Consider the following 16,857-nt stretch of genomic DNA (forward strand, 5'->3'; position numbering starts at 1 on the left):
TCCATCCAGAAATTTCATATAATCATAAAAAAAAAACTGTGTATGACATTTTTGCAATATAATTATAAGAAGATATTTTTCAATGATAACATTGAGAAACTGCTACCAAATTCAATGAGCTAATATTGCAATAATATATACTAATAACAGGCCAATTTATTTACCGACTATGAGATTTAAAATTAAATTTTTCTGGGTTGGTTGGTAGTTATCTGAAAGTTATGATGTCATGTTTGAGGACTTTGTACTAGCGTGCGCCTTAATTGCGTCTCTTGTTATTGTCTACGGTATAATTTCATTTTCTTGGCCCCACCTTTATTTCCCATATATATGCTCTCTCCTCCCTATCTTTACTCCTACCACAACCAACTTGCCCTTAAACAAATTACAAAACTGTAATTAGCTCTCAAAAGTCTGGAAACGGTACCGTTTAGGTTCATCGGAATGACAAAAGTACACCCGAATTTGGCTGCTTTAATCACCGCTCCCGCCGCTCTACCGGCGGTGGAGAAGGTTAAATCTACTCCGTTAGAAGCTCGTGACTCAGTTGTGTTAACCGTGTGGAAGAAGTCTTTGCTTTTCAACTGTAATGGATTTACAGTTTTTGATGGCACCGGTAATCTTGTTTTTCGAGTTGATAATTACATGGCCGGCTCCGGTGCTAACGGAGAAATCATTCTCATGGACGCCGACGGCAAGCCTCTCCACACCATCCGCCGTAAGGTATGAATCATGAACATTTTCATTTTTTCTTCCGTACGTTGGAATTAGGTCAATTTGCATGGCTGAATCATTTGTTTAACTCTACGTGTTTATTATATATGCAGAGGCTGAGCCTTGCCGATAACTGGCTGGTGTACGACGGCGAGAAGGCGGCGAATCCGCGGTTCTCGGTGAGAAAACACGTGAATATTCTGAACACTAAGTGCTTAGCTTATGTGAGCGGTAATAACAGTAGCAGTTTCAAGAATAGTAATGTTATGTACGAAATAGAAGGATCCTATTCGCACCGGAGCTGCGCGGTGTACGATGAAAAAAGGCGGAGAGTGGCGGAGATTAGGCAGAAGGAGGCCGTCGGTGGCGTAGCTTTTGGTGTCGACGTATTCCGGCTCGTTGTAGGGCCTAAAATGGACACGTCGGTAGCTATGTCCATCGTTATACTGCTTGACCAGATGTATGGTTCTTCTAGACGCTTCCATGCTTAAGTTCACTTGATCTATTAGGTTAAGTTATTATAAGTACATAAATAGCTGCAGTTCTTGCTGCACGCCACCGTCACCGGAGTAACATCACCGCCGACGATGACGGAAAATCCCCACTTGTTTTGCTTTTTTTTTTTCGATGCCTATTTGTAGGAATCATTTTAAAGCTTGGTTTTTTCCTTTTATATAAAAAGCCAGGCTTTAACTGGGGATGTATATATAAGATTCAACCAACAAAAAAATTACTTGCTTTTTGTTTCTTCAATTTTACTTACGTTTTTATTTGGAGAAATTAGGGGTCTGATTCCTGATGTAATTGTGGCGATTATATATATTGTGCGAAGTTAATCTGCTTCAGTTTTGTAGAAGATACTATCAATAAAGGTTTATGTATTATTGGGAAGTGATTATTTACTAAAGTGTTATGAAATGGTATATTATGAATATCTTATGATTAAATAATTAAAATATAGAGTGGCCTTTGGAATTTTGAAGGAAGGGAGTATATTAGTATTTATTAATTAAGAAATTCAAATTTTGGAAAATAACTAATATTTAAACTAAAATCTTTTCAAAGTCATTCAAATTTGATAGGTCATATTCATAAATCTATATCTTCTTTTCTTAAATAAAAAATACAAATTATGTAATCCAATTTTAATTCGTACAAAAAAATAAAAATATAAAAATTTATTGATTTTGTTGATTAATATATTTATAGCTAGACGGCGAGCGGCGAGGTGAGATCACCTCCTTACTCCCGCCGGTAAGAAGTCCAAGGCCACAATTCTAGAGCTTTTAACACCCCGCACCACCAAGGTCGTTTTGACCTATTTTTTGTAAATTACAAATACTAAAACGACTTCGATTTGGCAAAGGCAAAGAACAATTTATCTATATATTGTATATAAAAGTACGGATAGAGAGGAGAAAGATAGACACATTTACGTTAACGTCCTTTTTCATTGATAACATTTAATTATTAATTAGACAACTGTTAAAATAATTATTAAAGTTATAATATTGATTAAAATAAGCTACTTATAATAGTAAATTATGTTTGAGTTAGAGTTAAATGGTTGTATAGACAGCACTAGCTAGAGTTATACATCTCTCGTTTCGATTTGATTTAAAATAAGTCAAAATTGGCCAACCAAATATTTATTAAAATTTTAAATCAAACCAAATCAAATTATAAATTTAGAACATATCAAATCAAAAAATTTGATTCCATTTGATTCGGTTAGAAACCGTAGTTTTATTTTATATGGATGTTTTTATTTTAAATTATTTTAAATGTTATCAATCTATTGTCTACCAATTTTTCATATATGATTATTAACATATTGATTTATTCTAAGAAATTTATTAACTCAAATGTTAGCTATAATTAAAGAAAGATAAATGCCTAAAAAATTCACTAACTTTACACGTTTTTTCAATTTAATCATGATTTATAAAAAATATAAAAATTTATACACTAGTTTTCATTGTGTCAAATTAATACACTATTTTAAAATCCGGTATAATTTGTCGAAGTGGAAGAATTATATATATATATATATATATATAATTCTTTTTATTCATCATAGGTAAAAAGAGAAATTAAATTAATAAAAAAATTTAGGAGTGCTAGTTATTGGATTTACTAGGAAATGTTGGGTACTATTTGGATCGAACAATGATAATCAAGTGATATAGGATGGACTGAAACTCTCGCCTATTGTTGGGCTTCTATAGCTCTTCTCATGGTTATACTGGGCTCAGGCCCGGATGTTTGTATTTTAGTCCATGCCCAAACAGAACAGCTCCCGTCACCGTCAATGACGGTTGGGTGGGATGTGCCATGCCCCTTTTTATCTGATTTTCTCAAATAATAATGATTTATACAATTATTTTTCAAAAACAAAATGTATTTTCAAAGATAATACCAAATATTCCCCTATCCCAACCCAATTTTTTAATTGTTTTTATATAATTTAAGTTATAGATGAAGAAGTTTTTTTGTTGTTAATATGATTTCAAGCTTTGGACAATACCGCTCCATGCCTAATGCATTTGGTGATGTCTTTAGTTTTGAGTCAGCAATCACAACTTGTTGAATAGTTGGAGCATGCGCGCATGCATTATTGGGTAAGTGATGAAATACTAACAATCTTTGTTTAAAGATTTATATGTATATGAGTTTCAACTTCATTTTATGATGGATTAATAACATGTTAATCTTTTAGTCAATACGACTTAATTTGTTACAAAATTAAATCTTCAATAAAATGTGAGCGAAATAAATATAGTTTATATGTAAAAATAGGGACGGAATCTAAAATTGGTAATGGACGACAACCTATATGACTGTTAATTTGCCATTTATTAATTATATGTAAATATTTTTTAATTTTCTCTAGTTGTCTCTCTAGCTTGCAATCATTGGCGATCTTTGATTATTCATTACTTCTTTTATTATTGTTTTTATTTAAATATATTATTCGAACTTCATTTTTCAGTAGATTATTATTTTTTAATTTGTCCCTTATAGAAGATAAAATGTGTAATTTAATACAAAAACTTGAATCAAACACCTACAATAAAAACTCTAATTGTATTTACAATTTTTTTTAAATCTATTAAAAACTGCGGTAGCTACTTAAAGCTTATTTTTACGAATAAAACTACAAAAGTGTACTTTCATAAAAGAACACACAAATCTGGACGGAGTAAAATTGGACTACTATTGACTGCAAAGGCCCATAAAATTAAAACGGCATCGCATTCTCGAATATTCCTTTAATTTTTAATTTTTTAAACTAACAAATCACGTGACCGCGACCAAAGATTTCTAGAAATGTCACGTGTCAAAGCAGGACGTGTGGTAGTTACATATCGAAAGTCCCAAGACTCCCAACTCAAACAGCCAAGTGTACCGCCCTTAACCCTAATATAACTAACCAGTTACACTGGTATTCCAATCCAACGGCCACAAACCACACACTGGTATTTCTAATCTCCTACTTCAAAGTCTACGGTCCAAATCACGCACCCTACCCTGCTCTATATATACACTAATAATCGCAAATTCAATTTTTTCTTAATTCGCAGCTGCTTTATTATTAAATATTTTAAAAGAATCTGATTTTGATTTGCTCAATTATAAGGTGAGAATAGAATGCAATTGATTTTAATTTTGCTTGTGATTGTTGATTTTCAATGAACTGAAGTTTTTTTGACCATTGGTTTAGAGATGGGAAGTTCAGGAGATTCATGGAAACTGGCGGACCATCCAAAGCTGCCAAAAGGGAAGACTATAGCCATGGTTGTTTTGGATGGCTGGGGTGAGGCTAAACCCGATCAGTATAACTGTATTCATGTCGCTGAGACTCCCACCATGGACTCCTTTAAAAAGGTAAAATATGATCAGTTTTTAGGGTTTAGATCTAACATTATACTGATACTAAACTGTTTGAAACGTTTGTTTGTTTATTGTTTGGTGTTATAGACGGCACCGGAGAAATGGAGATTGATTAGGGCTCATGGAACAGCAGTTGGACTTCCAACTGAAGATGATATGGGTAACAGTGAAGTTGGTCACAACGCCCTTGGCGCTGGTCGTATTTTCGCTCAAGGGTTTGTTTCTTTCCCTATTATTTTTAGCTTATAGGGATTTGTAGTTGGTTTTAATGTTGAGTCATTGAGTTGATTGGTTTGTGTTTGTAATCCTTACCTCTGTACCATTTTGTTGAGCATCTTTAATTTGATTGGATATAATGCGGTTTAAGTATATATGGCTACTCTGCCTGAAGTGGGATTGTTAAAGAATGGTAGAGAATGTGGCAGGAATTGTTGATATATATGTGTTAATAGATGGTGGATGTATATCTTAAAGAAATGCGTCTGATTTGAAAACGTATCTGAATTCGATTTTCGTTCCTGCTTTAAGAAAGCTTCTATGCCAGGAAATTATGTTATCTCTCTTTTTAACTTCCGTAGTTTCTTAAAATTCCTCAGCTGCACCAGTTTTTCTGTTTTCCTCTTTAAATAAATTCTTTATAATTAAAGATTTCCATCTGTAAGGAGATAGGAGGATTAAGCTCTATAGAAGGTTACTCGTAAGATTTCAGAATGTTTAAATTGCATTCCCGAGCCTATAAATGTGTTTAGTAACTGGTTATGCATTTTTATCAACTGAACCTCAAGTTTGATATGATTTGGCTGTTTTGAATTCAGTGCAAAGCTTGTTGACGCTGCTCTCGCGACTGGAAAAATATATGAAGGGGAGGGGTTTAAGTACATTAAGGAAAGTTTTGACAAAGGTACTTTGCACCTCATTGGATTGATGAGTGATGGTGGAGTTCACTCCAGGTTGGATCAATTGCAAGTGAGTTCTCTAGTTGAGGGATTCTTGCTATCTTATTATTACTCTCGCCAGAGCTTTTGTGTTCCTAATGATTATATTTATATCCCATTCCTTCTCTAATTCTTTCCTTAATCAGTTGTTGCTAAAAGGCGCTGCTGAGCATGGTGCTAAAAGAATTCGGGTCCATGTTCTTACTGATGGACGTGATGTTATAGATGGCACTAGTGTTGGCTTTGCTGAAACTCTAGAGAAAGAGTTGGAAGATTTATGTAAGAAAGGTGTTGATGCTCAGGTTGCATCAGGTGGAGGCCGCATGTATGTTACAATGGACCGTTATGAGGTATTTTGTCAAGTTCTGAATGGATTTACATAAACACCTTATTTGCTTTTAAGTTTAAATTTTTGCCTCTGAACCTTGTAACTGCATTCCTGAATGTAAATAAAATGGGAAAAGGACCCCTGGGATCTTGTTGAACATGATCGGTGAATAGATTGTATTTGTTTGGGGATGGTGAACTGCTAAAGTAACCATTAAATATTAATTCTGACTGTATAGAATGTGACTATAATTTGCGGCTCTTAGAAAATCTTATTATGAGGACAGAGGACATGGTGATGATACCTTAACATTTTATGAGCGGATTAGGAAAAATTGTTAATCGTACCTAATCTTCAGATATTTGTGCTATGTCAAATTGTATCTTTTTCTATCATCGTGGATTTAGCAGCATCATGTATGGTAAAAGTTATCAAATGTGCACCTTTACTAATTTCGTATTTGTATCAGCTTTCAAGATAGAGATGTAACCTTAAATTCAAGGAATGTTATGGTCAATAGGTTTTACCATTGTACCACATCAAATTTTGTTATTTTAACACTTCTAGGCTTGCAATCCGTTGCGTGCCTGTTAGTTATTGTTTCTAGTTTTGAACTTCTGTTTTTATAAGATACATGAATAATAGCATCTAAAGAATACACTTTTTGTTGCTACACTAAATGGAGCTATAGGATTAATGCGTAAAATATGTATGTCAAATATGTATGCCAGGCATTAGCCAATGTTTTTTATATTCAATTTTTATAAAAAGTTATTCACTTGTTTCTAGTTCATAATTTTACTTTCTTTGTTCTTTCCCACCCTCAAACATTCCAATAAATAAATATTGAGTTTTATGACATTGAGGTTAGTCTCATCTTAAACTTGGTGATTGAAAAATATTATTAAATTTCCTTATTTAGAGTATTTTAATTTTCATCCTATTACGCGTAAATGTTCAAATTAATGTTTGTTACGAGTATGATTGGTTTCCTAACGATATTTTCTACATTTAGCAAATTTTTCGGATCCCAGTTTGCTAACATTATACTTGCTCTAATTGAGGAAAGAAAGTTTATTAATCTTAGGCAACATCTCTCTATGTATATGTAATTTGATTTCATGGTATATTGCAGAATGACTGGGATGTAGTAAAAAGAGGATGGGATGCTCAGGTTCTTGGTGAAGCCCCACACAAGTTTAAGAGTGCCGTTGAAGCCATCAAGAAATTGAGGGAAGCACCCAAATCTAATGATCAGTACTTACCTCCGTTCGTCATTGTTGATGATAATGGGAAGCCTGTTGGTCCAATTGTGGATGGTGATGCTGTTGTCACAGTTAACTTCCGTGCAGATCGCATGGTTATGCTTGCTAAGGCGCTCGAGTATGAGGATTTTGACAAATTTGATAGAGTTCGATTCCCTAAAATCCGTTATGCTGGCATGCTTCAATATGACGGTGAACTGAAGCTTCCAAACTATTACCTTGTATCTCCTCCTGAGATAGAAAGAACATCTGGTGAATATTTAGTGCACAATGGTGTTGCTACCTTCGCTTGCAGGTGAGCCAATACAGCAGTATTCTAGTTTCTTGCCTGAATGCTAAGCCAACTTGTTATCATTCTAAGATATGTGTCAATCTTTTAACAGCGAGACTGTCAAATTTGGTCATGTCACTTTCTTTTGGAATGGAAATCGCTCTGGTTGTTTCAACCCAGAAATGGAGGAATATGTAGAGATTCCCAGTGATGTTGGAATTACATTCAATGTCCAACCAAAGATGAAGGCAATTGAGATTGCAGAGAAGGCAAGGGATGCTATCCTCAGCGGCAAGTTCCAGCAAGTAAGTAACATATATAACCTGTGCTGGATATGATGTAATAACTTTGTGATAACCTTTGGTTTTATATGTTTGTTTAGGTTCGTGTTAATATACCAAATAGTGACATGGTTGGACATACTGGAGATATTGAAGCAACAGTTGTGGCATGCAAGGCTGCCGATGAAGCCGTCAAGGTAAATGGATCTTTATTCAGTAACTATACGTTGCTATTGCAATGTCAAATTTTTAAATAAAATTTTATTTATTTTCGCCCTGTCTGTGTCTGTGTCTGTGTCCAAGTGTCCTGTTTCTTCCTTACCCTTGTCCTTGCTTCACCTTCATTGAGGGTGTGTTCCCAAGGGGAAGCTGCTCTTTCTTAGGTGGAAGAATCAGCTTGTAATGCTTACGGCAATTTTTTTAACAGTAGGCAGTTGTTAGATTGTTAGTTAGTACGCAGTAGAGGGTGTGGTTTGTACCCTACACCTCTTGAACTGCACACATATTTTTGTGGAGCTTTCTGTGACTAGCTACTGAGTACTGCTGAAGCAGTATGCTGATTGGATTTTACTGTTACAGCATTTACTTAATATTGTCTTTTGCTAAAGGAATGTGCTACGAATATTAACATATGATGTTGTTCAACTAACTCTGCTCTCTTTTGACTGTAAATATACTCATTGCAGATGATCATTGATGCTATAGAGCAAGTTGGTGGAATATTTGTTGTTACTGCAGATCATGGCAATGCTGAAGACATGGTGAAGAGGGACAAATCTGGGAAACCTGCTGCCGACAAGAGTGGCAACATTCAGATTCTCACATCTCACACTCTTCAGCCAGTAAGTTTATCTAATTCATTGCCAGTGAATTTCAGCAATTAATGAACTAAATATAGTTGCCCTGGTCTGATATATACTCAGTAATAATTGACGAGGAGATTTTAATTGCATTACATGCAGCGATAGGAAAAAACTTGATTATTGTTGAAATCTCTTAACAATTTAAGTAGGTTCAGATTGTGCCATTCAGTAGGACAAAGTGTTTATAAGTGCATCTTTTGGTAATTTCAATTGTCCATCTTGCACCTAATTAAAATTTGTTATGCAGGTGCCTATTGCAATTGGAGGTCCCGGATTAGCCCCAGGTGTCAGGTTCCGCAATGATGTCCCTGATGGCGGACTTGCTAACGTGGCTGCAACTGTGATGAATCTCCACGGATTGGAGGCTCCTAGTGACTATGAAAAGACTCTCATTGAAGTTGTCGATAACTAGTCTCTTCATGACTGAGCCTGCTCTCATTGAAGAGTTAAACGGTCCCCTAATTCATGGGGAGTAACTTGAAACCTCACTTCTGCATAATTTTTTTTTTATGAACTGTAGAATGCAGAGGCCTGTCATAGCGAAGCGAGTTATATTTTTAAATAAGTTATTTTTTTAGCAATGTTATTGGGTGTGCGAGAAAAGGAATATAATTTTCTTCACTTTGTACTGCTAAAGGTCTTGGCAACGTAGTGTATTTGAACACAGCCTCATTCTGGGTACCATATGTTAGATTTATTAAACATGTTTCTTAGAGTTTATTCTAGTTCGTTTTTTTATATGTTAACTAGTACATTAACCTTGTATTGCTTCGGGTTTTTATTTTAGAACGGCAAATAACATTCCGAATAGAAAACGCAAAAACAAATCCAAATAGAAAATGCAAAAACAAATTGAAACAATCAAAACAGAATTATAAGTTTATAACCATATCGGTATAACATGTGTAGTATTAAATTGGTTAAACCCATCTAAAGGCTCCTGTACTTTACATTTTTTTTTCTGTAGGTCTTTGAAATTCATTTTTGTATTATTTGATCATTCTATTTATCTATTTTTATTTTTGAGGTCATTTTTGAGTTTTTTCCAGTCATTTTTTGTGACTGGAGGAAAAAAAGATTGTAAGTATAAGGACTGGAGGAAAAAACAACCGTAAGTAGAAAGACTGGAAAAAACTCAAACAGGACCTGGAAATTGAAAATATGTAAGTAGAAGGATCAAATAATACAAAAATAAAATATAAGAACCTACGGAAAAAAAATGTAAAGTACAGGGGCCTCTAGATGGGTTAAGCCTATTAAATTTGGAACCACTTGCAATGCCCTGCTATAAATAGCCAAACATAAAAATGCATTTATTATGATACAGAAACATAACGTAATCATCTAGTCGAGTTTTATCTATACTATATATAAAAGCACGGATGGAGGGGGGACTTTTACGTTATTATCCTTTTTACTTATAAAATTTAATTATTAATTAAAAACTATTAAGATAATCATTAAAATTAAAATACTACTTAAAATAAACTACTATTTAAGATAAGTTAGAGTATTAACTAAAATAAACTACTCCCTCCGTTCCAATAGAGTTGTCCACTTTGAGAAATATTTTTGTCCCAAAACTCTTGTCCACTTTCAAAAAGTAATTACCTTTTACACTCAATTTTCCTTTATTAACCCTCTTCAAAATTTACTAGTGAGTAACTTGCTAATGGACCCTATATTAAATAGGGGTATGACAAGAAAAGTAAGGAAAATTTTATAAAACCCATAAGTAATAATTACTTTTTTTAAACTATGTGATAAAGGCAAGGTGGACAATTCTATTGGGACGGAGGGAGTATTATGTCGAAATAATTGTATAGAGTACTAATTAAAATATACTATGACTATTTAATGATTACTAATTTAATTATTTTTTAATCGTATAAAATTCTAAATATTGTAAACCATTTCAATAAACTACTATTTTAATTTTTACTTTATATTTTCTATTAAAAATTTCTATAATTATAAAATTTGAATACCAATTAATTTTTTTTAAACAATTAAAACAGTCATTAAAGTATTTAATAAGATAAACTATTCCAAATTAACTATTATTTCAAATTTTATTTGATAATCTGACGAGTCACACTGCGAGCCACGTGTGAAACACGTAAAACAACACTAGTTTTTTTTTAAAAGTTGCGAAACAATCTATCGACAACTTCGAAGTAATGCCGATGCATGAATTGTATACCTGTATGAATTTCAAATTCATTTGATCTTTTTATACAGTACAATGTAAAATACTAAAAATGAATAGTACTACATTCTAAGAGTATAAAATAATGTTTTGATATGTTTTTATACGAGACATTATAAGAGTATAAAATATAAATATTCAAATTAAATTTATTTAAATTAATTATAGTTAACGTAAGGATCTATTAAGTGAAGTTTTGAAATAAAAAGTATCAAACTGTTAATTATGGTATACCTCAAGGACTTCAGCATAATTTGCTCAAAAAAATAAAAAGTCCAACAGGAAAAAAGCACGTGGCAAGTATCCGTTCGGCTGGCACAGAAAAGCAAAGAGACGCTCCGATGCGTTGGATCTATATAAACAGAACAGAAAAATTTGAATTTCAAATCATTCTCCCCCTCATTTCAAAATCCCAAATCAAAAACCAACCGTTAAAAATTAAAAATCACTCCTCTTCTTCTTCTTCTTCTTCTTCTTCCTTCTAGGGTTTCATTCTCACAGACAAAAAAAAACAATGGAGAAATACGAGAAGCTCGAGAAAGTCGGCGAGGGCACATACGGAAAAGTATACAAAGCCAAAGACAAAACCACCGGCCAATTAGTCGCCCTCAAAAAAACCCGCCTCGAAATGGACGAAGAAGGCATCCCTCCCACCGCTCTCCGTGAAGTCTCTCTCCTCCTAATGCTCTCCCAGTCCCTCTACGTCGTCCGCCTCCTCTCCGTCGAGTACGTCGACGCCGCTGCCAACACCGTCAAGGACGACAGCAGCGAAGCTAGTAACAAAGAAAATCGAAACAGCAACAACAACGGGATTTCCAAGAGTAATCTGTACTTAGTGTTTGAATATCTGGACACGGATTTGAAAAAATTTATTGATACCTATCGTAAAGGACCAAATCCTAGACCGTTGGCGCCCGGTTTGATTCAGAGTTATATGTTTCAGCTGTGTAAAGGAGTGGCGCATTGTCATTGTCATGGGGTTTTGCACCGTGATTTGAAACCGCAGAATTTGCTGTTGGATCAGGAGAAAGGGATTTTGAAAATTGCGGATTTAGGGTTAGGTCGGGCGTTTACTGTTCCTCTGAAGAGTTATACTCATGAGATTGTCACTCTTTGGTATCGAGCTCCTGAGGTTTTGCTTGGCTCTACTCATTATTCTACTGCTGTTGATATGTGGTCCGTCGGCTGCATTTTCGGTAAATTTGACTAGATTCTTGTTAATGATTTATTTTAAGCAATGCCTTAATGATTATATTGGGTCAATTTAGTTTTATGTGAATTTTTTTTATAACAGTTTGTTGGTGAGCGCTTATACCATTTTGTGTGAATTATACTTTGTTGGTATGTCTTACATTGTGGATATTTTGTGACATTTATGTGCAGCTGAAATGGTGAGAAGACAGGCTCTGTTTCCTGGTGATTCCGAATTTCAGCAATTGCTTCATATCTTTAGGTATAAGTTACTATCAATTTTAGCCATTTTTAATTAAATCAATTGTTGGCATTCTTCCTAATTTTAAATTTGAGTAACGATTTTGTCAAGTATAGATGGTTAATTATATCTTGGTCTTGATTTAAGTTTCTCGTATGCTGAATCCTGTCATTTAGTATCTATGAGGTTTATCAATCAATCAAGCAGAGTTGTAATTTTGAATCCATTATTGCTGCTTTCCATTGTGAAGGATGCTGGGGACACCTACTGAAAAGCAGTGGGGTGGAGTTTCTTCGTTGCGTGATTGGCATGTATATCCACAATGGGAGCCGCAAAGCCTTGCACGAGCTGTTCCCTCTTTGGGGCCTGATGGTGTTGACCTTTTATCAGTAAGTATAAGTTCTTTTAACTACAGTTTATAATTATTACAAACTTCTAGGACTCAATGGCCTAAATTTTGATTCTAATAATCTACAAAGTTGCCGCATTTCCTTTTATGTTTGATCGAACACTGATGTGAAATGCGATTTTGAGTAAAATTGAACATTACTATATTGTGGTCTGGTCGACTATGAGTCTAAGACAGACTAAAGTTTAGGAGAATTATGAGTTCAGGAGTTCTATTGGCCAAACTTGTTTAAAGTAGGACATGACAATGTTTGCTTGACCTTTCATAATTGTATTGGGTCAATTTTGCCTGGTAGTAATATTTAATACTGGCTTTAGTTGAAAGTGCTAGCATACTGAGCCATTGACTGCTGAATGCAACCTAACATTAACATTAATTAAAGCAACCTAATATTTTACTGACATGTTTGGTTCACTATAATTGCCCTTAAAGTGTTTTCAATTTGGAGGAAGCTAATAATAATTTTACTGATGGAAAATGCAGAAAATGCTAAAATACGATCCAGCTGAAAGAATATCAGCCAAAGCAGCTATGGATCATCCTTATTTTGACAGCCTTGACAAATCTCAATTCTGAAGGCTGCATCTTTCTGGAATTTGTCATCTGATGATATGTGACAGCTTTGGAATTCATGTCACTTCTGTGTAATGAATAATGGTTAACAGATGTTTAGTTCGTCATCTTTGTGATGATAATGCATTTATTTAGTTCATATATGCTTTATATTGTTCCTCTAATCACCGAGTGAAATTGAATTTCTGATTTTAGCCAAACTTGTTGTCCTCTTTTTACTGTCAGTTTATGTAAAAAATTCTGATTGCATTATGTAATTGGTTTAAAGCATCTTTTGACCCTTGATCTTTGAGTTTCAATCTACATGATATTCCTGAATTTTGTATGTTTAACCTTTGAAATAAAAAGTGAGGCACAAATGCTTTGATTAGTGAAAAGCTATTGATTGAAATGCCACTTAATTCGACTCATTAAAATCAACAATTGGAGGATCAAATGGATTAAATCGGAAAATAGATGGTTGAAAAGGTTTAAAAATTAAAAATAACTATACGTTAAGTGTTTTAGTTTTTTTTTTTTTTAAATAAAGGTTCCTGAAATTGTGGTATAAAAGTTCAATTAATGTCAAGTTCATAACTTTAGAAACAAAACACCATTAATTTGATATTTTGACTCATTTTACCCTCTCATGTGAGTTATCAAAAAATAATTGGTGCATTCTATGTAGATTGGAGTTGATGTGACACAATTTTAATATAAAGGGTAAAGCGAGGCAAACTGCCAAATTTTTTATTTATTTTTAAAACATGAATTTAATCTTAATTGATTTTTTATGTCAAATTCGGAGGACAAAATGATACTACTTTGTTATTTTTTTAGTGAAATTAATTTTTTTTCATTCTCTTTCTTTTTTAAGAGAAAAAATAAAATGGGTGTCATTATCCATTTTAAAAGATAAAAAAAAACACCATTAATTTATCATTTTGACTCATTTTACCCAGCTGGTTCGATTTGATCCGAGATTACCCTTAAAATTTAAAGGACGGTGGTTCCTTCTAGAGAATAAAAATGAAAATGGAGTGTTATTATCCATTATAAAATCATTGGTAGGGTAAGCATTGAAGTCGGAGAAAAATTGACTAAAAAGGATAATAATAATTTTTCACCTCACACACCGTAAAAAAAATGAAATGAGTTGGCAAAAACCTAATATTACAGCACCAAAAACAACCGTAAAAAAGAAAGTCAAAATAAACTACCGCACCTTCATCTAATCTTGAGGATGAGATTCAGCTGTGCATCATTTTTCACATAAATTTCATTTCTTTTGTTTTGGTTGAGTTTCTTTTGGATAAAAATACGTTTCGAGAATCAAGAATTGAATCTTGGAAATACGTTTGAAGAATCAAGAATTGGAGTGGTGAAAAGGAGAGATCAAGAGGAGGAATTTGGTCTCCTCTTGGGTGGAATGGAAAATTTGGAGGGGATTATACAGAGGTTGTTGGAAGGGAGGAATAATAGAGGGAAGAGAATTCAGTTGACTGAACCTGAAATTAAAAATCTTTGTCTCACTGCTAAACAAGTTTTCCTTTCTCAGCCTGTTCTTCTTGAATTGGAAGCTCCCATTAATATTTGTGGTATTGTTCTTTTCTTGCAATTGTTCTTTATATGGATTACTTTTTGGTATTTGATGAGAAATATTTAGAATTGTGGATGATGCTATAGCTTACTGGCATTTTCATCATAATTTCGTTGAATTTAGTAATGTCCAGAATGTTTTTTGATTACATTTTACCGTGTTTGTCTTAATTTTGTACATTTTAGATTATGTGTTCATGAGAGGGAATTTTTTTGGCACTGTGAATCATTGAATAGGAGTAGCTTACAGGGTATGGTTTGTTAATTGAGGTTTGTTTTGCACTTTTTAGGTTTAGGCATGCAACATGCTTGCAATTTGCAAGTGTTGTTTCCAATCTGAAAAGAAAACACAAGTGAAATCACCTTTTGAGGGGCAGGGCGGACCGCCCCTTAGCCGGCATTCACCAGCTGTTTCCGGTTGTCCCCCTACCCCTTCCGGCACTAGTTTTACCTTTAATCATCTCATCCCGTCTCCTTTAATTGTCTCAAACCGTACCCTTTCTCCCCTCTCTCCCCCTTTTTTCATTTTCTGGTTCCGCGGCGCCATGCTATCTTATAGAGCAAATCACAGCTGCAGGGTTAATAGTTATATGTTTCCTGAGCAAAGTTTCTTGGACATAGGTTATGGTTTTTAAGATTCTAGTGGTCGTTATTTACGCTATCAAATTCTTATTTTATATTAGAATGAATTAATTCAGTATGCTCGACTTGGCAATCCAACCTCAATAGTGTAGGTAAACATGTGAATTTTATTAAAGGACTGCTAATCCATCCTTTTTATGTATTAAGCAAGCAATGAAATATATGCTATTAAAGAGTAATTTGGTTTAATGTTTGACAAACTGTATTTTTCCTTGCAAATTTCTCGGTACTATTTGGGTGATTTTTGATATGTAGGTGACATACACGGACAATATCCAGATCTTCTACGATTATTCGAGTATGGTGGATTTCCACCAGATTCCAACTATTTATTTCTTGGAGATTATGTAGATAGAGGAAAACAAAGTATAGAAACTATATGCCTTCTTCTCGCCTACAAGATCAAGTTCCCAGACAACTTCTTTCTCCTTCGAGGGAATCACGAATGTGCTTCTATCAACAGAATCTACGGATTTTACGATGAGTGCAAGCGACGTTTCAGTGTTCGTCTGTGGAAAACTTTCACCGAATGCTTCAACTGTTTACCAGTAGCGGCAGTAGTGGATGACAAAATCCTATGCATGCATGGCGGACTCTCACCAGAAATGGAGAGCTTGGATCAGATTCGAGCTATAGAAAGACCGGTAGATGTGCCAGACCAAGGTCTTATATGTGACCTCCTCTGGGCGGATCCGGATAGAGACATCAGAGGGTGGGGCGAAAATGATAGAGGTGTTTCCTTTACCTTCGGAGCCGACAAGGTTGCTGAAATCTTGAAGAAACATGATCTTGATCTCATATGCCGAGCTCACCAGGTCTTGTTCCCTTGAGATCATTCTAGTGGTATATCCCGATGCTTGCTTTCATAACAATATGTAAAAATTTGCTTTTGTCGAATTTGCTTGACAGGTAGTGGAGGATGGATACGAGTTCTTCGCAGATAGGCAATTGGTTACCATATTCTCTGCGCCGAACTACTGCGGAGAGTTCAACAATGCGGGCGCGCTGATGTGTGTCAATGAAAGTTTGCTCTGCTCATTTCAGATTCTGAAGCCCTGGAAAGGAAAAGCAGGACAGCTTGAATAGTTTCCTACCAACAACGAGGCGCATTTCTTGTCTTCCATAGTCAATTTAGTTAGTGCTCTGCTTCTTTTTCAATTTTCACTTGTACAATATTCAGCTTGGAATGAGATAAAGCCTCTACAAAATCCAGGTTTATTCATGTTTAACTTAGAGATATTATCAGAAAGCTGTGTATATAATACATTATATGGACAACTGCTGAAACAAATAAGCAGCCCTTGAATGCATTTCCAATTTTACAATACAGGCAGTTACTTGTGTTTTTCACATTGAAATTGAATTTACGTCGATTTGCAATTGTAAAATCAATTCAACTGAAATTAAACAATCAACCAAACTAATTGATTTGATTTGTAAATTTTATGAATTCAATTTGATTC

The 16,857-nt window shown here is 34.3% G+C and overlaps 4 protein-coding genes across 4 annotated transcripts; all 4 read left to right on the plus strand.

The window, feature by feature from the left end:
• Nucleotides 1–346: 346 nt before the first annotated feature.
• On the plus strand, nucleotides 347–1,605 carry LOC126666266 (protein LURP-one-related 8). The gene is made up of 2 exons (XM_050359275.2): nucleotides 347–723; nucleotides 828–1,605. Exons 1-2 carry the CDS (start codon nucleotides 445–447, stop codon nucleotides 1,203–1,205), a joined length of 657 nt encoding a protein of 218 aa, XP_050215232.1. The 5' UTR covers nucleotides 347–444; the 3' UTR covers nucleotides 1,206–1,605.
• Nucleotides 1,606–4,214: 2,609 nt separating this feature from the next.
• LOC126657742 (2,3-bisphosphoglycerate-independent phosphoglycerate mutase) lies at nucleotides 4,215–9,271 on the plus strand. Its single transcript, XM_050352508.2, has 10 exons — nucleotides 4,215–4,354; nucleotides 4,439–4,602; nucleotides 4,696–4,823; nucleotides 5,424–5,574; nucleotides 5,690–5,893; nucleotides 7,007–7,431; nucleotides 7,520–7,712; nucleotides 7,790–7,885; nucleotides 8,375–8,530; nucleotides 8,799–9,271. The coding sequence occupies exons 2-10, from the start codon at nucleotides 4,441–4,443 to the stop codon at nucleotides 8,961–8,963; spliced, it is 1,680 nt and encodes a 559-aa protein (XP_050208465.1). The 5' UTR covers nucleotides 4,215–4,354; nucleotides 4,439–4,440; the 3' UTR covers nucleotides 8,964–9,271.
• Nucleotides 9,272–11,137: 1,866 nt separating this feature from the next.
• LOC126669335 (cell division control protein 2 homolog C-like) lies at nucleotides 11,138–13,374 on the plus strand. Its single transcript, XM_050362816.2, has 4 exons — nucleotides 11,138–11,956; nucleotides 12,144–12,213; nucleotides 12,443–12,581; nucleotides 13,085–13,374. Exons 1-4 carry the CDS (start codon nucleotides 11,275–11,277, stop codon nucleotides 13,175–13,177), a joined length of 984 nt encoding a protein of 327 aa, XP_050218773.1. The 5' UTR covers nucleotides 11,138–11,274; the 3' UTR covers nucleotides 13,178–13,374.
• Nucleotides 13,375–14,278: 904 nt separating this feature from the next.
• On the plus strand, nucleotides 14,279–16,719 carry LOC126666801 (uncharacterized). The gene is made up of 3 exons (XM_050359678.2): nucleotides 14,279–14,751; nucleotides 15,650–16,209; nucleotides 16,304–16,719. The coding sequence occupies exons 1-3, from the start codon at nucleotides 14,583–14,585 to the stop codon at nucleotides 16,478–16,480; spliced, it is 906 nt and encodes a 301-aa protein (XP_050215635.1). The 5' UTR covers nucleotides 14,279–14,582; the 3' UTR covers nucleotides 16,481–16,719.
• The last annotated feature ends 138 nt before the right edge of the window (nucleotides 16,720–16,857 follow it).

This window comes from Mercurialis annua, linkage group LG1-X, assembly GCF_937616625.2.
Source record: "Mercurialis annua linkage group LG1-X, ddMerAnnu1.2, whole genome shotgun sequence".
NCBI classification, from domain to species: domain Eukaryota; kingdom Viridiplantae; phylum Streptophyta; class Magnoliopsida; order Malpighiales; family Euphorbiaceae; genus Mercurialis; species Mercurialis annua.